At 37.9% G+C, this 24,606-nt stretch overlaps 2 protein-coding genes and 2 long non-coding RNA genes across 5 annotated transcripts; 2 read left to right on the top strand and 2 right to left on the bottom strand.

Moving 5' to 3' along the window:
• Window positions 1–2,533: 2,533 nt before the first annotated feature.
• On the bottom strand, window positions 2,534–3,480 carry LOC134287294 (uncharacterized). The gene is made up of 3 exons (XR_009997197.1): window positions 2,848–3,480; window positions 2,708–2,791; window positions 2,534–2,632 (listed from the first exon to the last, which is right to left on the bottom strand). It is a non-coding gene; the product is annotated as an uncharacterized LOC134287294 (long non-coding RNA).
• A 386-nt stretch (window positions 3,481–3,866) lies between these two features.
• On the top strand, window positions 3,867–6,518 carry LOC134286831 (uncharacterized). The gene has a single exon (XM_062848515.1). It carries the CDS (start codon window positions 3,867–3,869, stop codon window positions 6,516–6,518), a length of 2,652 nt encoding a protein of 883 aa, XP_062704499.1.
• A 41-nt stretch (window positions 6,519–6,559) lies between these two features.
• Window positions 6,560–6,983, top strand: LOC134287293 (uncharacterized). Its single transcript, XR_009997196.1, has 3 exons — window positions 6,560–6,630; window positions 6,687–6,770; window positions 6,847–6,983. It is a non-coding gene; the product is annotated as an uncharacterized LOC134287293 (long non-coding RNA).
• Window positions 6,984–8,160: 1,177 nt separating this feature from the next.
• LOC109410777 (uncharacterized protein KIAA1143 homolog) lies at window positions 8,161–24,604 on the bottom strand. Of its 2 annotated transcripts, XM_062853234.1 has the most exons (4): window positions 24,375–24,604; window positions 24,194–24,323; window positions 8,987–9,101; window positions 8,238–8,453 (listed from the first exon to the last, which is right to left on the bottom strand). In XM_062853234.1, the coding sequence occupies exons 1-4, from the start codon at window positions 24,486–24,488 to the stop codon at window positions 8,375–8,377; spliced, it is 438 nt and encodes a 145-aa protein (XP_062709218.1). In that variant the 5' UTR covers window positions 24,489–24,604; the 3' UTR covers window positions 8,238–8,374. The 2 variants fall into 2 exon arrangements, with proteins under 2 accessions (XP_019539853.3, XP_062709218.1); XM_019684308.3 differs by lacking the exon at window positions 8,987–9,101 and having other exon boundaries at window positions 8,161–8,453; window positions 24,375–24,601.
• Window positions 24,605–24,606: the final 2 nt, after the last annotated feature.

Below are 24,606 nucleotides of genomic sequence, written 5' to 3'. Positions count from 1 at the left end.
CAAAAATACTTCTGTAGTTCCTAGGAATTTCTACTCTATTGAAGGATATCTTCAGGAGTTCTACAGTTTCTCAACATTTTTTCTTGAAGTTTCAGCAAGCGTTTCGCGACCCCCCCCAGGCAGGATTTTGCATTTTGAGGTGACAGATAAAAAATATTTATCAAAATATCGGGTCTAGCTAAAAATTCTTTAACAAATCCGATGAGTTTTTAATATTTTTCAGATTAGATGCTTTATTATTTTATCCCCAAGAGTGGTGGGACGGACAAAAAGTGAAATAAATATTTGTAATGGCCTGTAATGCAAACCTGACATAGGGTAGCGAACCACTTGGGTAGCGGCCGGTATTTTGGGCACTCTTCGCTATAACTCAGTCAATTCCAAACCAATTGACTTGAAATTTTGACACGGCTAGATACTATACGTAACTCATCGCGTTCCAAAAAATTGTGTCAATTGGTTCAGAATTGGCTGAGTTATAGCAGAAAAGTGCCCAAAATAGGACCCCTGCCGAGATGGTTCCACTTCCCTATGTTTTCAAATAAACAATAGGCAAAACCAAAGAAGGATTTTGAATAAATTTGAGGACTAATTCATACTAATTGAAAACTTTATCGTAAAGTTTTAGAAATATTCGCTCAATGAATTTCTAAAGTTAAGGCGGAAAGTGATGCATTTTTCTTTTTTTTTAAATAACGGAGCAATACTTTTAAAATCAGTTCCTATGCACATTCAGAGGAAGGATTAAGGTATACCTTATACCTAGATATGGTCGGCGTTAAGTCAGAGTGGACTATGCAATTTTTTGGGCAGGTAAAGATATGTGAAGGAATTCGATAACTCTGAACTTTTCGACGTTTCTTTGATGTAGATGTGTCATTACATAAAATAACTACAATTTTTCAGAAAATAATGCGCTCGATTTGATATCCCAAGTGCTTGCAGGACATTTCCCTGAAATCATTGAAAAACAGATGGTCCACTCTGACTTAACGCCGACCATATATATCTTCTTATTTTTTCCTGGTGGAGATTTTTTTTCATATTTTTCCAAAATTCCCGGGATTTCCCGAAAGTTCCAATAATAGCAACAATTAGTTCTAGTATAACATAACTATCACACTAAATCATTTCTATCAAAGTTCTCATTTTTGCATTCGATTCTACTCTATCTGGCAGATACAGATTTCTATGGAAATTACTAAAACGTGGATTCTTAGTGTTTATTTTAAGCTATGACAAAACTATTTTCCTATGACCATATTTCTTGCAACATTTTACGTAGCAGAATTTGTTGCTATTTCAGGCCAAATATTTCAAAAGGTCCTATCTGCATTTGAGAGGCTCTCTTTGTTCACTTTCTCTTTCAGTTTTTGCAATGCAATGGTACACTTTTCAACTATTTTTTCAGTACAAATCAAAAGACGATTGTCTTGACCATCGTTCAGTGCAAGGAGACAATCGTAATACAAATAAACAGTTATTAACGTTATAAACAGCTATTAACGAAAGAGAGGGAAACCAAAGAGAGCCTCTCTTCTGCAGATAGGACCTTTAGACATGTTTGGCCTGATTTTTTGTGAAACTTGTAAAATATTTTCAAGATGAACTCCTGAACAATTTTTATGTTTTTTTTTTCTAAAATTAAGTGCTACAGCTTTTCAAAACTTTCTGGAGCAATCTCCCAAAAGTAATTAATTCATATTTTTTACGATCTAAACGAATCCTTGACGCATTCCCAACATGATTTTGGCGAAATTTCCCTCACTTAAATCTTAATGGAACCATTTGCTTGTCATACAGGAAAATTGGTAATCAATTCCTGACGGAACTTTCGCATAACTATATTATGTAATTTATGGAATATTTTACCGATGGAATTCCTTGAGTTATATTCCTCCAGTCCAGAAAATTTTATACGTAACTCTACTGAAAAACATGTGAGGATTCTAAAGGGGAATCTTCTCAAGGTTCTGTGATTAATTATCTTAGCATGCTGAAGGTTCTGCAGGGAATTTTATCAGAGTTCTTTAGAGAATACTCTTGGGATTTGGCATAGAGCGCTCTCAGGAAAATGCAGAGAATTGTTTAAGGATTTAGCAGAAAATTTCTAAGGATTTCATTGGAAACTTCTCATGGTTCTATAGCGACTCCTCTTAGGAGAGAACCCTCTCTGGATTCGGCTGAGAATGGAACTCTGTAGATGATGATCTCAAGATTCTCCATGGGATTGCCACATATTTTGGTAGATGATTCTCTCAGGATTCTTAAAATAATTCCTCAATTACCTCTTGAAAAAAATGTGGACAAGAATTAATGAAGAAATCAAGAAAGAAACTTCTAAGAGAGTTTTTGAATTCATTTCCAGCTAAAAAGGCACTCTGTATTTAGGTTTTCTGTAGATTTATTTTTACAGAGTGTTATGATCTGTGGAGTTTTTGGGTAGGATTGTTGAAGTCGTTTAGAAAAACTCCTGGTGGTTTAAAAGCATCTCTTATAGATTTCGCTCAACAATTTTTGGAAAAGCTTCATAAGATTTGGTAGGTTTTCGGCTTTCAGTCACAGAAAAAGCGTTGATTATTCTAAATCATTGCCTACGTTTCGATCCTATGGTTGGGATCTTCATCAGGGCCTGTTTATTGTGTAAAAGGGGGGGGGGGGTGCTCTTAATTTTTATAGTTCGTTTTTGATTAGTTTAATTACTCACTCGATATGAATCAACTTGTGAAGATCGTGTTGATCACACGGTGGAATGTCGTTTGCATTGGGTTCGGGCACCGCACTTGTAACACTGTGATTAGGAAATTATTGATTAAAGGAGATTTGAGAAGCAAATTACGATCATACTTAGACCAACCAGCACCCTGGTTGAGATGGTGGGTGGGTGGTACGTTTAACCGTTCGAGTCGCAACACTTGGCACTTTGGGAACACTTCTGTTCTTGTTCGCCAGATTGGGGTTACTGTGGGGTGTTTATAGTTGGTGCTGTTTGGTTGGTCGGATTTGTTTGTGTTAGTGGGGTGGTTAGAATTCTTGTATTTTGTCGATTTTGGTTAGTAGTTGACGACGCATTTCTCGCTCCTCTCTGGGTTTTGATCGTTGAGAGCAGATTTGCGTACGCACAGCTTAAATTATCGGTGTCTGTCCGATGGTTGACCGTGTTGGAAGTCGTCGCAATATGGCACATTTCCAACACTTGCAGAGCTTGTCTCTTGTAGGTTGAATCGACGAGGGATGGTTGTTGGATGTTGAAACGGTGTTGGTGATTGATACAGTGGTTCATCAGTGCCGATTTCTCTTGTAACAGCTGTATTTCGGGATCGGTGTATTGGTAACCTTCTGCCAGTTTGTTTTCAAGAGTGTTGATGTGGGTTTGATGGCCATACATGCGGGTCCGCAACTTGTTGGTAGTCATTCCGATGTATGCGCTGGGACAGTCTCTACAGTCAATTCTGTATATCACGTTGTTTTTGTTAAGCACAGGTATGGGATCCTTAGCGCTTTTGTGGTTGGTCTAAGTATGATCGTAATTTGCTTCTCAAATCTCCTTTAATCAATAATTTCCTAATCACAGTGTTACAAGTGCGGTGCCCGAACCCAATGCAAACGACATTCCACCGTGTGATCAACACGATCTTCACAAGTTGATTCATATCGAGTGAGTAATTAAACTAATCAAAAACGAACTATAAAAATTAAGAGCACCCCCCCCCCCCTTTTACACAATAAACAGGCCCTGATGAAGATCCCAACCATAGGATCGAAACGTAGGCAATGATTTAGAATAATCAACGCTTTTTCTGTGACTGAAAGCCGAAAACCTACCAAGTTTCCATAGATCCAGTCAGTCCCCGTAAGAAATCACAATGGCGACAAATGCACGCACGTCTTTCTATACCGAAGTTCGAGAGCAATACGGACAGCCGACCGTTCAGCTGCTTAAGCTGTATGCTAACAGCAACACGAAGTTGGGCAACATGCAAAGTCGCAAGGAGTTTTTGCTGAAATGCCGCCGAGCCGGAATCATACCATCGCATATCGTTCATTCCGTCCGGTGCGCACAAGAACTGATCGCATCCAGAAGCCCTTACACCCGAAAGCTGTCCTCGTCCGTGTGCAGATTTCAGAAATCGTTGCTGAACATCGAAATACAGGACACTTTTCATAGGGTGCGACTACTAAACCAAGATCTGGAGAAACTGCGAGAGCAAATCGTCCATCAGACCCGGTCAGACACATACACACGTTTCTTCCTGACACAAGAATTCGCATACCACGACAACCTTCGCCGAAAATCACAACAAACTGCTCGGAAGTACAACCGCCTAATGAACCACTCCGTGGAAGCTAATCAATCCTCCCTTCCGACCGAAAACTGCAGCGCCATCCTCAATGCAACAAACAAAATCGTACCACCAGAAACATCCATCCTCCTCAGCCTTGGTCCGAAATTCGCCCTACCCTACAGCCACATAAAACAGATGCCACTGTTCCATTTGATCGCGGATGTGGAAAATATTCTATCCGCCCACACGGACATCGAGCTTCGAGAACAAACGAGATGCCGGATCATCAACAGGACACAAAACTTTGTCAATAGGCACTCCACACTCGGCGACAATCGCGGCAACCCTCTGGCCCAGTTTTGCCAAGCTGCAACCGTCGTCACTACAAAATTTATCAAGGCAAATCCGGACATTCTAATCACCGAAGCTGATAAGGGCAACCGTACCGTCATAATGAGTCTGGCTGACTATGACAACAAGATGCAACAGCTGATCGGGGATACCAACACATACCAGCAGATCAACCATGACCCGACGGGCCGATACGAGCGCAAAAACAACAGCATCGTACAGAGACTGTATGCGCTGCAGCTCATAGACGCCCGAACCAAACACACGCTCACGAGCTACAATGCGGTGTGCCCACGGATATACGGACAGCCCAAAGCGCATAAGGCCAACCTACCACTCAGACCAGTGGTTCCTAACACAACTTCCCCCACGTACCAATTGAGTAAGTACCTCGCCGACATACTTCAAAAATCATTCACGAGTGAGTTCAATACCGTGGATTCCAAAACGTTCTGTACGTATGTCAATCAATTGACGATACCAACAGACCATGTACTGGTGTCGTTTGATGCAGTTTCGCTATTCACAAACGTCACTAAGGAAGTTGTCATACACGACATTATCATGATGTGGGATCAGATCCGAGACAACACCACTATCAACCTGGACCTGTTCCTGGAAATAGTAGACTTTTGCATCGGTGCTAGCTTCTTCAGTTTCCGGCAAAAGTATTACCTCCAAACCTCTGGTACGGCAATGGGAAGCCCACTATCCCCAATATTAGCAGACATTGTCATGGAAAACTTGCTATCAAAAGCAATTGGGAGGGCGAACCTTTCTCCACAATTCATTCGCAAATACGTGGATGACTTGTTCCTAGTGTTGCACAAGGACCAAATAGATGCGGTTCTGGCGATTTTCAACTCGCTAAACCCAAAGATAGTATTCACAGCTGAAGTGGAAGTAAACAACCAACTTCCCTTCCTCGATCTGCTTGTGATTAGGCAAGAGGACAATAGCATAAAAACGGACTGGTATGCGAAACCAATTTCATCGGGCAGAATGTTGAACTACTTCTCGTTCCACCCGACGGACCAAAAGCTCGCAGTTGTAAACAACTTTATTGACCGAGTACGCAGTTTGAGCACCATCCGAACTAGAGAGCAGCAAGATCAGCTGATTCACCAACACCTCCGCAACAACGATTACCCTCACACTCTCATCAACCGACTATTGCGCCAACCTCGACGGATCGAAAATACAGACAGGCCCACTGTCTATCGATCGATCCCGTATATCGATGGCCTCACACCTTCTATCAAAAAGATAATCACTAACAGCGGACTGCAGTTGGGAATATCTCACAGCAACAGGAACACAGTCCGAAACCTGTACAAAAGCGCTAAGGATCCCATACCTGTGCTTAACAAAAACAACGTGATATACAGAATTGACTGTAGAGACTGTCCCAGCGCATACATCGGAATGACTACCAACAAGTTGCGGACCCGCATGTATGGCCATCAAACCCACATCAACACTCTTGAAAACAAACTGGCAGAAGGTTACCAATACACCGATCCCGAAATACAGCTGTTACAAGAGAAATCGGCACTGATGAACCACTGTATCAATCACCAACACCGTTTCAACATCCAACAACCATCCCTCGTCGATTCAACCTACAAGAGACAAGCTCTGCAAGTGTTGGAAATGTGCCATATTGCGACGACTTCCAACACGGTCAACCATCGGACAGACACCGATAATTTAAGCTGTGCGTACGCAAATCTGCTCTCAACGATCAAAACCCAGAGAGGAGCGAGAAATGCGTCGTCAACTACTAACCAAAATCGACAAAATACAAGAATTCTAACCACCCCACTAACACAAACAAATCCGACCAACCAAACAGCACCAACTATAAACACCCCACAGTAACCCCAATCTGGCGAACAAGAACAGAAGTGTTCCCAAAGTACCAAGTGTTGCGACTCGAACGGTTAAACGTACCACCCACCCACCATCTCAACCAGGGTGCTGGTTGGTCTAAGTATGATCGTAATTTGCTTCTCAAATCTCCTTTAATCAATAATTTCCTAATCACAGTGTTACAAGTGCGGTGCCCGAACCCAATGCAAACGACATTCCACCGTGTGATCAACACGATCTTCACAAGTTGATTCATATCGAGTGAGTAATTAAACTAATCAAAAACGAACTATAAAAATTAAGAGCACCCCCCCCCCCCCTTTTACACAATAAACAGGCCCTGATGAAGATCCCAACCATAGGATCGAAACGTAGGCAATGATTTAGAATAATCAACGCTTTTTCTGTGACTGAAAGCCGAAAACCTACCAAGTTTCCATAGATCCAGTCAGTCCCCGTAAGAAATCACTTCATAAGATTCTTCGAAGGATTTTTAAGATGATTTAGGCAATTCCACAAAAATGTTTAAACGAATATTTAACACTATTTTTACCGATAATAATTACTCTGGGGTTGTTAGACGGTGTAGTTGAAAAAACAGAAAGATTTAACCGTTTTTGTTTGTCAATGAAATATGATTAAAATATTTTAGGATTTAATCCGTTACTTTTTTATAGGGTTTTAGGATTTTTTATTTTTCCCGGGATCCCGGGAAATCCCGGGATTTAAAAAATAAAAATCCCGAAACCCGGGATTTTTTTCAGTCCGGGAAACAAGACCCTTGCTCCTTCCTCTAAATCTGTATGGAACTCAATTTTGAAAATAATATTGCTCCGTTATTTAATAAAAAATAAAAAAAATAAAAAAAATAAGGAAATGCTTCTAGTTTCGCCTTGCTGTTTCTTTTATAATATCTGAATGACGGGTTACATGACTCAGGAGTGAGCTTTTAGTGACAAGCTTAGAGTCCTTGAGGAAACATAAAAGTATGGTTTTTGGATGACCTTCAGAGAAAATGCTTATTCATTCAAAACTCCCATATTATCTTGTCTGTCAGAAATTCCTCAAAAATTATAATCAACATTTTTTTTTAATTTTAATTGGTTGTAGAAGAGTGTTCCAAAAATTTAACCTAAATCATCAGGTTTTCATCAGAACTTCAACTGGTAATAATATTCCGCAGACATCTCGAATAACTTCTTGAACAATTTTGCCATCAATACGTCAGAAATACAGTAATCCAGAAATTCATCCCTGAAATGTGGTCCAAATTGATTGGGCTTCGAGCAGGTAGAACTAGGTTGGTCTATTTTATCCAAGTATTTCGAAAGACTCCATGTTGCTTGAAATTTGCTAGGTGAACACAAACCTGAACGATTCGAAGTAGGTTAATATGACTCAACAATGAACGCTAAAAACATATGTACTCACAACTAGTTGCAACCAAGTTCTAGCAGGTTATTGAACACAACTATTTTACGAATCTGAGGAGGTCAAATTTGATCTGATTAACGTTACAAACAAGAAAGTATCTGAAATATGCATTGTAATCATACATACCTATATAATTTCGAATCTTGTTCATTTTTTAGAAAGGACTTGGGTGAACATTTCTTTCAACAATAAATTGACAACCAATTATTTTATTCACATTTTATTGTATTTTATTTTTGAATACTAACTAAACTTATCTGTACATTCTCGTAGATTTCTTTGTCCAGAAATATTATGACATACTTCAACACTCAAAATGCTCAACTCAATCTTCTTCCTCCCCCTCTTCGTCATCATCGCCAAATGAAAGCTTACTCTGGGCCTCCTTTTGCTTTTTCTTCTTAGCCTTCCGGTCCAGAACCTGGGCGTCGTCAACGCTGCCTCCCGTTTTGGACTTTTTCGATTTGAACACGATCTTCTGGTTGAGGTCGGCCGGTTTTTCGTCTTCCTCTGAAAGTGGGAAAACGGATGTTTTTGTAGGTTCATCAGACATCATCATTGGAATATTTGTGATAACTATACTGTCCCTGCTAGCATAACAGTCCCATTTGCAAAATGTAGGAATTGAGAAAACGGCATTTGAAGTTCAAAAAACCCTTATCTATAGAAAACTTTGAAAAATCAGCATAACTTGAAAAATATTTCGATTATCTCAAAACTTTCACAGATTAATTCTTATTATGGTTTTTGAAAGTACATTGAAAATAATGACTGTTTATAATTTTCATAACTTTAAAGTGATGAACATTTAAATGGGACTAACGTATATGCGAGTGGGGACAGTATAGTTCTCATAGGAATAATAGAGAAATTAGACGAGGGAAGTAAGGTTTTATAGATTTTATTATGTATTATAAGTTGCTGGTAAATTTAGTATGTAAGGCATGCTCGTCAGGATATTCATGAGGACGAGGTTAGTAGGCCTTATAATGGCAGAATGTACAGGTGAAGGATTATAAAAAAAAAGATTCTCTGCAGCTCACCCGGGAAGTGTTGTGCATCTTGTTAATGTGCGCATCGCCTCATTTGTAAAATTTTCCTCATAGTCCGGAACAATGATATTCGTAAACACAAAAAGGACAAAACAGAGAAAAAGAACTGGAAAAGAAATAACAAGAGAGAAGAACTTTAATGTTACAGCTATTCATAAACCAGACTTTGGATAGGACAGAATGTAATCCTTCTAAAGAAGTTTACCAGTCGTGCAAAGATGATGTGGCATCCATGAAAACACTGTTGCAAACTGTTTATCACCTTACGGATAGACAGTGTGAAAACTGGTTTTTGTAGAACGGTTCATGTAATTTGTTAGGTTTTTGTCCAGTTGTCATTTATTTAATGTAGATGTCCAATACTTAGAGCAGAGGTGGGCATGCTTGCCGTTAACCGTTAACGCATTTCAGATGCATATAATTTGCTTCTAATTTCACAAAGATCATTTAAATGTTCTCCAATTTACAAGTGATGTGTACCTTTCTATTGAGGCGGAAAACGTTCAATTTAAACTTTTAGTTTTCGAGCTATTGAAGAGCAAACACAATTTATCGGTTAACGGTTAACGCGAACTATCCGTTAACCGTTAAATTTTGTCGGTGGTTAAATTGCGTTCACCTCTAAATAACTCAAAAAGCTATTGGGAGAATATCGGATGAAGGTCCTGGAGGATTGCTGGACTCACTGAAAAATCACGAAAGAAATCTCTTGTGTTCCAGAAGGAATCTTGGAATCAGGAGGAATCTCAGATGGAATCTTTTAATAATCTCAGAAAGGATCCCAGAGAGAATTTCTGAAGGAATCTTAAAAACAATCGCAAACGGAGCTCCCTGAGGAATCGCAGGAGGAAATCCTAGAGGGATCCTAGAATAAATTTGTGAACCATGGGTAAATTTCCTGGAGAAATTTTAGGAAAAAATCCTGGGAAAGAATCGCTTAAGAAATCCCTGAATTAATTTTTACCCTACGTCTCCACTAGACAGAAATGTCTTGCCATTTTGCTGCCAGAAAGAGAAAACGTAACAGAAATGACCGCTGCTTTCCATGCAAACAACGAGAGAACATTTCTGTCATGACACATCTGTCCAGCAAAATGGCAAGACATTTCTGTCTAGTGGAGACGTCGGGTTAGAGAAATTTCGGAAGGAGTTTAGAAGAAATCTAGGAACACCTCGAGTAATTTCAACATGTATCTCTTAAGAAATCCCACAAAAGGAAATCTGGAAGAATCCCGGGAGAATTCCTTGAGGAATCCTGGCAAGGCTCTAGAAAGAATCCCAGACAGAACCTCTTTGAGATTCTCAGAAGAAACTCCTGGAAAAACCCCACAGGGAGCTTCTAAAAGAATCCTTCTATGCGAGATTTCTCCTGCATTGCTACGGGGACTCTTACTAAGATCCTTCCAGGAATGATGCTGGAACCCTGACGAAAACTTCTTCCAGTATGCCTCCAAAATCTTCCAGAATTCTTACAGGAACTACTTCAGGGATTTTTAAATTCATAAATTGCCAACTAGTAGAATTTATGCAGTTATTTGTGGAAACAAAAATGATGAGGTTAACCGTGAAGGGTTGAATTAAAAAAAAACTGTGGTTAGGATTGGTTGTACGATCTATAGAATATTGATAGAAAAATAATAGGTATATTTCTTAGTAAGAACCCAGCAGTCTCATCTAAATGATTCTTGTTAAATTCGTTTGCGAAACTCATAGGTAGGGTAGTTCGCTAATTGTTGAACACTACCCAAATGTTGAACAGTTTCTGAATATTTTATTATAAATCTCACTTAAGTAATTTTCATCCAACGTAAACGTATGATGTAGATGCATATACATGTGGGTTACGATATTGCTCTAACTAAGTTACAAAATTATACATATTTTATGTCAAAAAAATTGATTGAAAATTTAGTACCGCTGATGACACGAAAACTGCTCTAATTCTTAAGATTTATTTTAAGAAATTGCTGTTACGAAATAAGCTTTGCGGGCAAATCGACCACAAATATCAAGGGCACACCATAGTTACAAGAACTGGAAGGATGTCCTTAACAGTTTAACATTGTTTAAAATCACATTTTCACTGTATTTTAATTTGAAAAAAATATTTTTCTTATCACACTATCATTATGCATCCATGATCCAATTGTTGAACACTGGCATAACCTACGATGTTAGCATGAATGCTAGATTTTTTTCTTCACTTTACCTAACCGTGCATTTCATGGGTTTTCAAGGGCGTTCCAGGGATGTTCTAGGGGTGTTCCAGTGGGCTTCAGAAAGATTCCAGTGGTTTTCAATGGGTTTCAAGGGCGTTCCAGAGTTGTTCAAGAGGAATTTAGAGCAGGGGTTCTCAAACTTTTTCAGCTTGCGACCCACTTTTGATTTTCAAAGAATTCGGCGACCCACCAGCACAAGAATTTATAAAATAAGTCTTTTTTTTGTAAATTTGGACTGCTTTACTAAATGAATACATTTTATCACTTTCATAGGTTATGATAAACTTATGTTACGTAGCCCTCAAATAAAAAAAAGTTTTGTTTTTTGTTTATTCATAGTGAAGGTAAGGTTAAGGTGCTCAAGTTTGCAGTATCAGTTAAGTCTTTAAAAAGTGAGATAATAGTCCAAGTTTCTTATCTAGGGGCAAGACACTGTGAAATCCGGAGCAACTTTGAGCAATCCCGAGTAACTCTTTTTGCTCGAATCCATTCAGAAACGTCGCTACGAAGCGGGAAATCGGGCAAGACTGCTCGATTTTTCACTGGTATCAGGCAACACTTCGGGAAAACAGAGTGATCCAGAGCAATTCAGAGGAATTTTGAGCAACACTTCGATAACAGAGTTACTCTCGCTGTATCTGTCTTGCCCCTAGTTTCTAATATATTTAACCAGTGGTGTTTTTCAATGATATCCTTTATACACAATTATTTAATTTCCATTTTTATTTGAATCACTTTTCAGTTGTTTCGTAATCGACATTCATCTGAATTTCACAGAAGTTCAGCTATCAGCTACACAGAGGTTCAGTAAAGGTAAGGGTTCTAGCCGAAGTTGTATTTTTTTTGCTGATTTTTTGTATTGTATTTCTATTTTTTTTTCGATGTAAAACTGGCTAATCTGCTAAAACTGGCGTGTAAGTCTAACAGAAAATGCTAACTGCAAATAACAACATGAGCTTTTTTCCAGAATACAAAATACAGAATACAAATACAAATAAAATCTGAAATTTTACTCTATTCTTAAAATTTTCAATTGAAAACTCATAGCTTTAGAATCGATTTCAGAACGCAGACAGTTGTTTCGATATTCAATGTACTCCAGACAAGACTCCTAAAACAAAATTTTGAATTGAATCAAGGAGAAACCAAAATTCTAGAAATAAATCTTCTAGAAAAGGATTCTCCAAGGGAATATTTGAAAATTAGAAAATGACTAGCAATAACATTCGACATAAGTTAATAAAGACTTCGCGACCCACCAAAAATCAGCCTGCGACCCACCAGTGGGTCGCGACCCATAGTTTGAGAAACGCTGATTTAGAGTGTTAAGGGGGTCCCAGGAGTATTTCAAGGCGTTCCAGGAGGTTCAGGAGCAACCCACGGGTTTTCAAGGGATTTCAGAGTAGTTCCACGAGTGTTCTTGGGGGTTGAGTGGGTCCCATGGGTTTCCAGAAGTGTTTCAGAGGCTTTCAAAGGCGTACTTTTCTTCTGTCGTTTTCGCTTCTAATCAAATCTTTTCGACCATTTTTGCATCTAGTCATGTTTAAAACGATTTCAATCCACTGGAGTTTTTTTAAATGAGCGATTCCTTGCCATTTAAATGAATCGTCACTAGCTCGGACTAGCTGGGCACAAAACACGAAAAAACCGGAAAAAATCCGCCATAGTGAAAAAATATCGGATGTCGGGTCAAAGTCGGGTCAAATTTTATCAAATGTTTGACCACTGTTGGACTCACATCGGATAATTGTTGGGTCTATGTTGGGTTTGGTGGCCAAAATAAAAACAGGTGAATGATAGGTTGATGTCGGGTTATACTTCATCAATTACGAACAAAGCTTCAACCGTTCAACAATTGGCGAGAACCGTCCAACATTAGGACGAGCTTAAGGAAGCGTTCAACATTTGGGTTACAGACTTCCCATACAAATGCTCTATTTTTTCTTAGAAAATGGAATTTAAGGGAATACAAATTCAATGGGCAGTATAAGGGATGAGTAGATCTAGACGTTCACTGGATATTTTTCAACTAAAGTGAAATTATGCACGGAAAAACAAACGAAAACCAAAATGCCAGTACTAACCGTTCAACAATTGGCGAATTACCTATGAACCTTACCTAAACCTTAAATAACCTACGAAAGATTACCCGTTCAAAAGTTTTGGAAACAATTTCTCGGAAAATGTCTGACAACTTCTGGCAATATCCGAGTAGAATTGGAACTGTTTGACGAACCAGTGGTGAACTTCATGGTAGAGTTAGTTATTCTAGAAGTCTGGCAGGTTTCGAAGGCTGAAATCGTAAATTTTTGGAAAAATTTATGAGATCAAAGAAATTCAAGAAATTCTGTTAGGTATTTGTCTAGCATTCTGTAATCAGCGATTGCAAAATGAAATTCTTAGAGATTTTGTTGCTAATAATATTTTAAGATGTGTAAGGAATTTCGCAAGCAATTCCTTAAATATTTGCTTTTGAGAAAGTGCTGTTCCTGCAACTCATCTTGTTCAGTAGCAAGAGTTGTCATGTTTTTTTTTTAAAAAAAAAAGCTCTTTTTCTTATCGATAATAGTCTTAACTATACTAAAGTTATATCCATTGCGCCTAACCGTTTCAAAAATATAATCCATTTTTTTTGTTTGCCTGCATAACTTGAAGGATGACTAAGAATTCTGGGGGCTTTAACCCTCAAATGGTTTATATTTAACATGACAATCTACGACACAAATCTTAACTGAATCTACATTACCAAGTTTGTTGCTTAAAAATTTGTTGTAGGTATTATACAACTAATTTTTACCGATTTTTAGAGTTTGCACAGAAATAGTAAACTTCAATTTGTGGTTAAAAACTCTAATAAACGATAAATGGTACAATAAGAAATAATTGTAGGTTATTGCAATGTTCAGCAAAGTTAATGCAGTGAAGATTTATTCGGAACATTGCTATGTTGTCATGCTAAAATTTAAGGTCAAGAGTGTGTGAAATAGAATAGTTGTTGAAAATTGGGGATCCTTTGCCAGGCCTAATCAAATGAAACTGAATTTACCATGATCTTAGGTAAAAGGACGCATCTATTGGGAGTATTCTGTCAATCGAGGGCTTGATTTTGTAGTTGTTCGTGAGAACTTTCTTCTGGAAGGAGATTCTTTTCCCCTGACGCGGGTTTCGTGCAAGTGTCTCTTCTTGCGGGTCCGAAAAACCGTTTTTGGCCCTTCATACAGGAGATTGATTGACCACTAACAACAACACAATCTTGTTCAATCGCTTTTCAGATTATTCCACTGCTATAGGCAGCTGCCTTGCTACAATAGATGGTAGAAAAAATATCATCATCATCATCAACATCATTGGCGTAGCTAGCGTATGCTTTTTTCTTACTCAATCTCCTTGATAAACACAAGAAAGAGCGGGATAAAAGAGGGAGCTCGCGCCTCCTGTTCCTTCCTTCTCTTTCTCATGTTTATTTAGGAGAGTGAGTTGGAAAAAAGCGCCGTGACATTTTTGTGAATTTCAAAAGGCGATGGTGAAAAGTTTGGGAACCACTGACTGCATTGGTGGTGTCTAGTGGTTAAGGGTATGGATCGCCAATCCGGAGACGGCGGGTTCGATTCCCGTTCCGGTCGAGGAAATTTTCTCGACTTCCTGGGCACAGTATACCTTTGTGATTGCCTCACAATGTACAAATTCTTGCAATGGCAGCGTAGCCAGAGGAGGGTAAGAGGAGCGTTTTTGGCAAAACCTTTATGACCACCAAATTATCATCATTATTATTATTGCATTAAATGGGTCGCTTTTTTTTCAGAAAAATGTTAATCAATGGAGCATTCCTGTGGCAACAATTATCAATTCATACACAGATGCAATCTGAAACTACCACAAAACAAAAATAGCATCCAATTAATAGCTTACCCGAGCAGGGAATGAGAACTCATTGAAAACAAATTGAGTATTTTAGATATCACGTATTTTGATAACAAAATGAGTTTTCATTTTGTATGACTTAAGTGTTAACATAACAAAAAGTGATAACAAAAAAAAATGTACTGGAATATCTCATTGAAAACTAAATGAGTTCTCATTGATAACAAATTGATATCTCATTTAGTTATCAATCTTTTTCGACTTGATATCATACACAGTTCTCAGGGAGTTATCAATTCTATAGGGTAATAACTAAAATTTTATAACAAATTTAGTATTCATTTTGATATTATGCTAAAAAAACGCCGCCATCAATGGCGAATATTATCGATTTCATCGTACTATATTTCCACTGTTAGATAAAAACTTGTTGAAACGATTCAGAAATGTGAAATAAGGTTATAAAAGTTTTTCAGCGTTTCTACCGCTAAGGGGTCATCCATAAATGACGTAGCTTTTTTTGGGGAGAGGGGGTGGTTGTGATTTTGTGACGAAGTGTGACGATAGGGGGGTAGGGGTTCATGAAATGCTACGTAGCTTTCTACTTAACCTAATAAAATTTTTACTTGCTTTAAGTATCATTATCCAGTAAATAAAAAAATATAGAATAATGAATAATGAAAGAATAATGTGTATGAAAATCAATTTCGCTCAAATGCTTTCAACAATCAATAGTTTGCTGCTTGCTATAGGGCAATGCACGCTGCTAAGGCTGTTAAGGAAACATTTTTTTGCATTATGGCATTATTCCAGGAGTGCCTTATATAGTTCATACAAAACTTCATATAAGAATTCCTCCATAATTTTTTTAATGAGCTCCTCTAATAGCTTTGTAAGAAATTTCTCATGGTGTTCTTTATAGGCTTTCCAATGTGAGAAGGATAACATTTTCACAGGAATTCCTACTGGGAATCCCAGAAAAAACTGCTGAAAACATCCCTAAAGGATTTGGAGGAATCTCAAAAGGAATCCCTCAAGGAACTTCCAGAAGAATTTCAGAAGCAACTCCTGCAGGAATCTTGAAAGGAAATCATAGAGAAATCCCAAAAGAAATCCCGTGAGGAGTTCCTGGAGCAATTCTAGATGGAACTTTTAAAGTAATCTTGAATGAACTCCTGGAAGAATATTAGAAGGAGCTATTTGTAGAGTCTCAGAACGAATTCGTGGTTGAATTTCTGAAGAATTCACGGAAGAAATTATTGAAGGTTTGCCTGAAGAAGTTTCTGAAGGAATCACTCTGTAGTTCAAATTTCAAAAAATATATAATAAACCGTATTTGCCACTGCTCCGAAATAAAAGATTCAACGGTTAAAAATTGGCATTCAAAATGTTGGTATCCTTTTGAAACACAGATGACTCTGTACGACGGTAGAAAAAAGTTTTATGTTGGCTGATGGCACAAATGTCCCTAATAGAGGATAACATGCCTCTGGAGCCGGCCTTCTGATACCTGGCTACTGATATAATATTAGATAAATTAATAAAATTGGACAATAAATTATTTAGATTTTAGCTAGGTAACATGATAAATATAAACTTGACAATATTTAATACCGAACGCGAACACACGAAGAATGTAAAAAATAGGATATAATGACTCATTTATAACAGTAGGAAACTACGACACATGAATGCTTATTCAATGTTAGCTTCAAATATATCTTTTAAATATTGTTTTCATTGTTATGAAAAAGTTTGTAAGAAAAATGTTTCAAACTAACGACCATTAATTTGTAAAAAAAAATGAAACAGTTTTGAAGGCAGTGAAATTTCCCAAAATCTGTGTCCGTTAGCAAAGCTGCCAGAAGGGGCTTCATGGGGACATGTCGTCCTCTTAATGCTAGAACTAAACTCAAAATTTGACTAAATTTGGGTTAAATATACCATTATATTGAGCTTTTTGAGCACTATAATATAGCCGAAGACCAATGAATTACGATTATAAACGACAAAAATATTCATCAATTTCAAAACTAGGTATCTCAGTGTAGTATATAAGAACTGCGTGCTATAACTAGGTAACTAGAAAAATCATATCTATTTCCAACCGCAGTGGAAATGTTACTTGTCATTATTTTGTTAGTCGAACGAAAATCCGTAAGATGTTTAGCTCAAAAATTTAAAATATTTTACTTTTATTGATTTGGCTAAAACTGTGCTTTGTTCGTAGACGATTATTTCATTAACATTTTAAGTATTTTGTGGAGATATAGCAGGTATACTAACTGTTATGTGCTGTCGAATGACAGAAGAAATGCTATGAGCAATCGCGCAATACTCGTATTGTAACACATGAAATGTAACGCACTCGAACTGACGTTATAGAAACGAAATACATGACCAGCACTTTTAGTTTGATCATCGAGCAAGCCACATCTTATCTTTTGCCTCCTCTCCGAACCTCGACTTAAAACAGTACAGCTGACGACGAGGAAGAAGAAAAAGTTATAAGTTAATTTGGAAGTTGCACAGTTCACAGTGGAAAAAAGTGGAAGTTTCCTTATTCCAGCAGCTCCATCATCAACGAAGCTCTATTGCAGCTAAAGTGAAGCGGCGAGAAACGTGAGAGACATCATTTCATTGCTGTGCATCGATCTGTAGATCTGTAGATTTGGCTGGCAAATCGAGGACGCTACTTGCAGGCTTCAGCAAGCGGGATAAGTTTTTCCGTGGTCTAGGTAGGTGATTCAATAAATTATGCTAGAAGAAGCCGTGAGCAAATTGCGCAAATTGTGGAAAAAAATCACCATTGCATTGTGATTTGTGACCTATTGTTCGATACGGTTAGCGGAGCAGTGTTGCCAGTTTCTTTTGTTAGCGCAAGCACAAAAAAGCAAACAAAGAAATTCTTTCAGGTATTATTATTCGGATTATAATAAGTAATCGTGAACAAAAGAATTATTTTTGAATACCTTCTTGAACAGCTACTGTATTTGTGGTGCTTGAAACCAAAGATTACCAGAATATCTAGTGTGCATTGAATACGATTTTCAAATTGGATTAAATTCTTTCACAGCAAAAAAAAATACATGTTTTTGTGCACCGTTTTTTAAGAGTGTTTCTGTTTATCATCAATAGGAAAACTACAACTCGGTTGGTTTACGACAATACAAACGATTTAGTTGGTGAGATTAATAGCAGACACTAAACAACCGTTTTTGAAGAAGTTTTCCGGTGGATTGCGGCGAAATTCGCGGAGAGACCAGACGGCTGCGAAACGGCAAGGCCACGCCTGGGTGAACGTCCCGACGGATTTCCCGAGAAAGCTATCGTAAACTGGTGAGGTAATTTCCCAACCGTATAGGAAGTTGAGGTGCAGTCCTTCCACTCAGCGGTCTCGTTCAAGGATCCCGTAGATTTCGGCGTGGCTATTGTTGCGCCATGGCAAATCCTAGTATTTCAGTAACCATTGAGCCGTACCGAAAGGGAACGCCCTTTGGTGATTGGATAGAGCGACTGGGTTTCTTTTTTGTGGTTAACAACGTTGCAGCCGATGCAAAACGAGCCCATTTTATAACCCTTAGTGGGCCGACAGTATTCACCGAACTTAAGCTACTTTATCCTAATGGCAATTTGGCAGAAGTCGAATATGAGGACATGGTTTCCAAACTGCGTGCTCGTTTCGACAAGACAGAATCAGACTTGATTCAAAGATTAAAGTTTAATAACCGCGTCCAGCAACCGGACGAAACTGCCGAAGACTTTGTATTATCAGTAAAATTACAGGCTGAGCAACGAGATGAGTTGTCTTGCGTTTATTCAGCTTGGGAAGAAACTCGGATCTTACAACTGGCGAACGAGGATAAAGTTTAGTGTTTTTCTGTAGTGGATATTATATTGTGAAATTCTTGAAATAATGGCCTTTTACGACAAGGCATTAAGAAAGTTTTTTGTGATGATGGTGCGTGCTAACTATAATTCAGTAAACATGGTGAACGTATATTGTTGAGAATACCATATAAGCCGGTCGTAAGCGACGTTTTTTTTATATCTTACGGTTGCGCTATTGAATAGCGACGTACGTTATGGATGCTGGAGAAATTTATCGTAAAGTCAAGGGTAAATCACAACATTTGAGCTAATTGCAGCTATGTTGTGCCCTTGAAATAAGTTTTGACGCGGAAGTGAATTACTTTGCATAGGAAAAATAACGTGACAGTTTATTGCAGTAAAGTTTATTGGGCAACGGCAAATGAATAGCCATAAGATTTGTATGTGTTGACGAATAATTTTGTGTATAGGTCCATTGTGCAAATTTGCATGGATTGCTGTATCGGAGCACCCATTTGGAGGATGGGAAGGCGTTTAACAAATGTTGGTAGTGATGAAATATGTTCATTTTAGAAAATCAGTTATGCAGTGAAGTTGTGGATTAAATTAAGATGTGATGACGGTTGTGACTCGTATTAGATTATTGGGGATGTTGTTGTTTTTCTAGTGGTAAATAAGGAAAAATGCGCAGGTGTGTGTGTTGTTAACATAAGGAGCAGAAGTAATGTTTTTTATATGAAGGGACATATGTATTAGTTTGCGTATAATAAAATCAGTATAATAAAATTGTTTATATCAAATTTTCATATATTGTTCTCAGATCATAAATCGCTCTGAAGTTAAAATTGTAATTGGTTTTCCCAGATTAATAAACCTTTCGAATTTAAGCATAAACAATCTCCTCTAAGGGGAAAGGTATTGTAATGTACAAACAATATTCCTTCAGTGTATGTTGATAGGAAGTTAAACAAGTCGTTTATAGCTACGCAGGTCGACAGCTGATAAAGTGACAACTATTGCCATTTTCTGTTGATGTATTGTTCATACATTTACAATGATTGTATTGTGCCCGATGTATTATAAATAAGCCGTAAATAAAGTATCAGTGTCTTGTTTTACTGTCTAGCAACGAGATGAGTTGTCTTGCGTTTATTCAGCTTGGGAAGAAACTCGGATCTTACACAGGCTACGGTCTTGGAGGAGTTATTGCTCACAGTATTGACAACGTTGAGAAACCTATTTGCTTTACTTCGTTTACCCTCAATGATGCTCAGAAGTCTTACCCCATATTGCACTTGGAAGCGTTAGCCTTGGTATGTACGATAAAAAAATTCCACAAATTCCTTTACGGCCAAAGATTCACGGTGTTTACGGATCACAAGCCGTTGGTTGGGATTTTTGGTAAATGTGGAGGTCATGCGATTTATGCTACGAAGTTGCAAAGGTACATTTTAGAATTGTCAATATACGACTTTGATATACAATATAGACCATCGGCTAAGATGGGGAATGCGGATTTTTGTTCAAGATTTCCCCTGAAGCAGATGGTCCCAAAAGAGTGTGACTATGAATATGTAAAAAGCATAAATTTTAGCAAAAATCTCCCAATGGACTATAAAAGAATAGCAACGGCAACAAAAGATGACGACTTTTTACAAAATGTGATCTCTTACTTGAGAAATGGCTGGCCAAAAAAGTTAGACAAAAGTTATAGTGATGTTTACTCAAACCAACTAGACTTAGAAATTGTGGAGGATTGTCTACTGTATCAAAACAGGGTTGTTGTTCCAAAATTGATGCAAAAGGAGACCTTAAAATTGTTACATAATAACCATTCTGGCGTTGTGAAAATGAAGCAGCTCGCAAGAAGAGTTGTTTACTGGTTCGGAATCAATAAGGACATTGAAAATTTTGTTTCAGTGTGCGACGCGTGCAATGCAATGGCAATTATTCCCAAAGCAAAGATTACAACCAAATGGCTACCGACCACTCGTCCGTTTAGCAGAATTCACGTAGATTTTTTCTTTTTTATGCATCATACCTTCCTCCTAATTGTTGATAGCTATTCTAAGTGGGTAGAAGTCGAATGGATGCAAAGGGGAACGGATTGCAGTAAAGTTTTGAAAAAGTTGGTTGAGTATTTTGCTCGTTTCGGTCTACCGGATGTACTTGTTTCTGATGGAGGCCCACCATTCAACTTTTTGGAAAGGCAAGGAATCAAGGTCCTAAAGAGTCCACCGTACCACCCACCTAGTAATGGCTAGGCTGAAAGACTCGTAAGAACAGTGAAAGAAGTTTTAAAGAAGTTTTTGGTGGACCCAGAAGTGGCACATTTAGATCTGGAAGAGCAAATAAGTTTGTTCTTGTTCAATTATCGTAACAGCACCTTGACGAGTGATGGAACGTTTCCATCCGAAAAGATATTTACCTTTAATCCAAAGACGCTGGTAGATTTGATTAACCCAAAGAAAAGCTATAAATACCAACTTATACCACCGCAGCCAAATGAGGAAAGATTTGATAGGTCAAATAGTACTAATTGCTCCCAAGATCCCCTTGACAATCTGATGGCTGGTGATATTGTATGGTATAGGAACCATAATCCGCACCATCACTCACGATGGTTAAAAGCAATATTTCTAAAACGTTTTTCCAAAAATACTTTCCAGGTGGAAACTGGAAGCGTGCGGGTAATGGCCCATCGGACGCAGCTTCGCCTTGCTAAAGAGGACAAACCCTTGCGACCCAACGTGACTGTGTCGGCTCCGGTAGTTGGCACACCGATAACCCAGAGAAGAAGAGAGAGCGTAGAGGACGAAGAACCGTTTCGGGGATTTCCGAATGAACATAAGGACGGAAGGTGGAAGCGGAAGCGCCGAAGCATGGCGGTCGAACTAAGCCCTGAACTTAGACGTTCGAAGCGGAGGAGAATGGTTAAGGAAGACCGTGATTTTATATACAAGTGAACTAAGTGCTTAAAATACCAATTTTTATTAAACCATAGGATATAAGATTAGTGAATAACAGATCTGAATACAAGAACTCGAATTATTATATGTAGTTGACAAGTGTCATTTCGAATACATTTAAATTATTGAATTATTTTATATGTCCTATAAATCGAAATGTTAGTTGTTGTTATGTGCTGTCGAATGACAGAAGAAATGCTATGAGCAATCGCGCAATACTCGTATTGTAACACATGAAATGTAACGCACTCGAACTGACGTTATAGAAACGAAATACATGACCAGCACTTTTAGTTTGATCATCGAGCAAGCCACATCTTATCTTTTGCCTCCTCTCCGAACCTCGACTTAAAACAGTACACTAACAAATTCAGTAATTGCACGTTAATTTCAATATGTGGAACCTTTCTGATTTGCAAACCACAATAAGAAAACTTAAAAGAATGAAATGAATAGTGGTAAAAACTAGGTATCTCAGAACATCTCCATTTTTCATGTTGGATTGTGAGTGCTATAAATAGGTAACTCGACCATTTTTCAACCCTTCATAGTATTTAACAAAGGTTTTTATCAAACTAGTTCACAATTTACTCTTGTAGAAGAAAGAGTGGAAGCTGAACTAGCAATCAATGCTAAAAAAAGTATTAGTTTAAGGGCCCATACCTTTGGAATAACTACATGAAAAAATGTAAAATTTTCAAACTCGTTTTTCTCGAAACCTTGATTTTTGAGTTACATAGTTCTAGCATTAAGGGGACGATGTCATGTTCCAGTACGATCGTAATTTCGTATATATATAGAATATGGGCCTCCACGGTAAAATTAATGCTAAAACATATTGAACCTATTTTGGATTTTTGAAATCAAATCTTGTTATCATTGAGTTTTTGATATGATAACAAAATGATATCTCAATTTGATATTCAATTTAAAAAATCGAAACGAAAACTCTTTTTGATTTCATTTTGTTATCAATAACAAAATTAGTTATCAATTTGTTATAATTTTGTTCTCATTCCCTGCTCGGGTATAGTTATACATACTATTTTTTTTAAACATGTACACAAAAAAAGCAAACAAAAAACAATAGCTTAACACATATGTCCGTTTTCAAGCAAATAGTTTTACCACAGACAAACAGACGTCGCACTCTAGTCACTTCTCATCGTTACCTTTTTTAACGGCTAGTTCAAATATTTTGTAGTTCGCAAATCGCTCGGTTGCGGCGCTCGCATTGTTTTTGCTCCTGTTTGACGTTTGCTCACTACCGTCGCCTACTGAGTGATTTGCGTAACACAGCTTGGTTAGCATTGGGCGATTATATTTTCGTGACGATGATTTTTATCGCAATTTGTTCCAAGTGATACGTCTGTTTGTCTGTGGTTTTACATTCAAGTAGCTTCTAAATATATCTGATTAATTCACTCTTATAATTTAACTCATACACTATAATACGCAAAAAATGGTAGAACCAAACTTCATAACAAATAAAATTTGTATATTAACAGGTTTATTGTACTTGAAAAGCAATTTCAAGAATAAGTTTTTTTTATCTATTAATTTAAAACCTTCAGAATGTTCTATATAATTTATGGAAATCATAGCATTCAAACTTAAATTTTGATCTGGCTGTTTCCAGAAAGAAATATTTGATCATAGCAGGATCAATTTTTGGATATAATTTGCTCTATTTTTGCGTTCTGTCTTATTATTTACTACTTATAAACGGTTTATTTCAGCAGGATTCAGGTAAATCTACCTTTTCATATAGGAAGATTCAGACAAATCTATAATTTCCCTTTTCTATTTCAGATTTAAAATCGAACACCCAACAAGGATTAAATTGGAAAAGGAACCAGGCATCAACCAAAAATATTGTGTGCACGTTGACCAAACGTTTCTTTTGAACTTCACCCTTCCACTAACACCCAAATTCCCGTGACGCCTAGGCCTGAAAGAATGTAGAGGTCTCTATGTACTTTCATAGGTGTCCAACTAATCTTCCTTTCCCATCCCTCAGCTGTCGCAAGGACGTGGCCAGGACAGCACTCGACCGTTGGAGGATTGCGTCAATCTTGTCTAAGAGTCAGAGATTAGTCCCAAATCTTTGTGCTTTGGTAACGGACAGGAAGGATGAAATCCTCATAACAGCGATCCAGGGCTATACCACCTACGAATGTGTGCGACTTGCTTAATGCTAATGCTAATGCTAATCTTAGGTAAAAGGATGCTCTTCAACATTTAGTGTTTTGAAGAAACTTAAATAGGTATAACACACAAAAAAAAAAGATTTCTAAAGTGAGTCCTATCAAAATTACCTTTCTTCGCTTCAGCGGCCTGCTCGGCGGTAAGATCTCCCTCCTTGAGAACCACCACTTGGGGCTTTTCGTCTTCCCGCTCCTCCCGGTCGTCGTCGTCCGAATCCGAGAGATTTTCAATCCTCCGCCGCTAAAAGTTCAAAAGTTATCATTGATAATCAAATTTTTGAAAGCTTTATACCTTCTCATCGACGGTCGGTCCCTCCTTGTAGCCGATCTGCGCCTTCATTCGCTTCAGAAAGTCCGGCTCGTCCGGTTTGATGAAGGCAACATTTCGTTTGGGTCCACGGGACATTGTTGCAGGGGGTGGCTTCCGTTCCGGACTTATATATAACGGTGCAATTCTAATACATAAAACACAACGTCGTTGTTGTTGCTCTTGCGGGGAGGACTGACACCCAGCTGATTATGAA

Source organism: Aedes albopictus, chromosome 2 (assembly GCF_035046485.1).
Source record: "Aedes albopictus strain Foshan chromosome 2, AalbF5, whole genome shotgun sequence".
Taxonomy (NCBI): domain Eukaryota; kingdom Metazoa; phylum Arthropoda; class Insecta; order Diptera; family Culicidae; genus Aedes; species Aedes albopictus.
Note: the sequence above shows the minus strand (reverse complement) of the source record. Positions and strands in the feature narration are given on the sequence as shown.

Coding starts and splice junctions, on each gene's coding strand:
- LOC134286831 (XM_062848515.1), top strand. CDS start 3,867: ATGGCGACAAATGCACGCACGTCTTTCTATACCGAAGTTCGAGAGCAA.
- LOC109410777 (XM_062853234.1), bottom strand. CDS start 24,488: ATGTCCCGTGGACCCAAACGAAATGTTGCCTTCATCAAACCGGACGAG. Junction 24,324..24,374: donor GACCGACCGTCGATGAGAAG/GTATAAAGCTTT, acceptor TTGAACTTTTAG/CGGCGGAGGATTGAAAATCT. Junction 8,454..8,986: donor AGATGCACAACACTTCCCGG/GTGAGCTGCAGA, acceptor TCCCACTTTCAG/AGGAAGACGAAAAACCGGCC.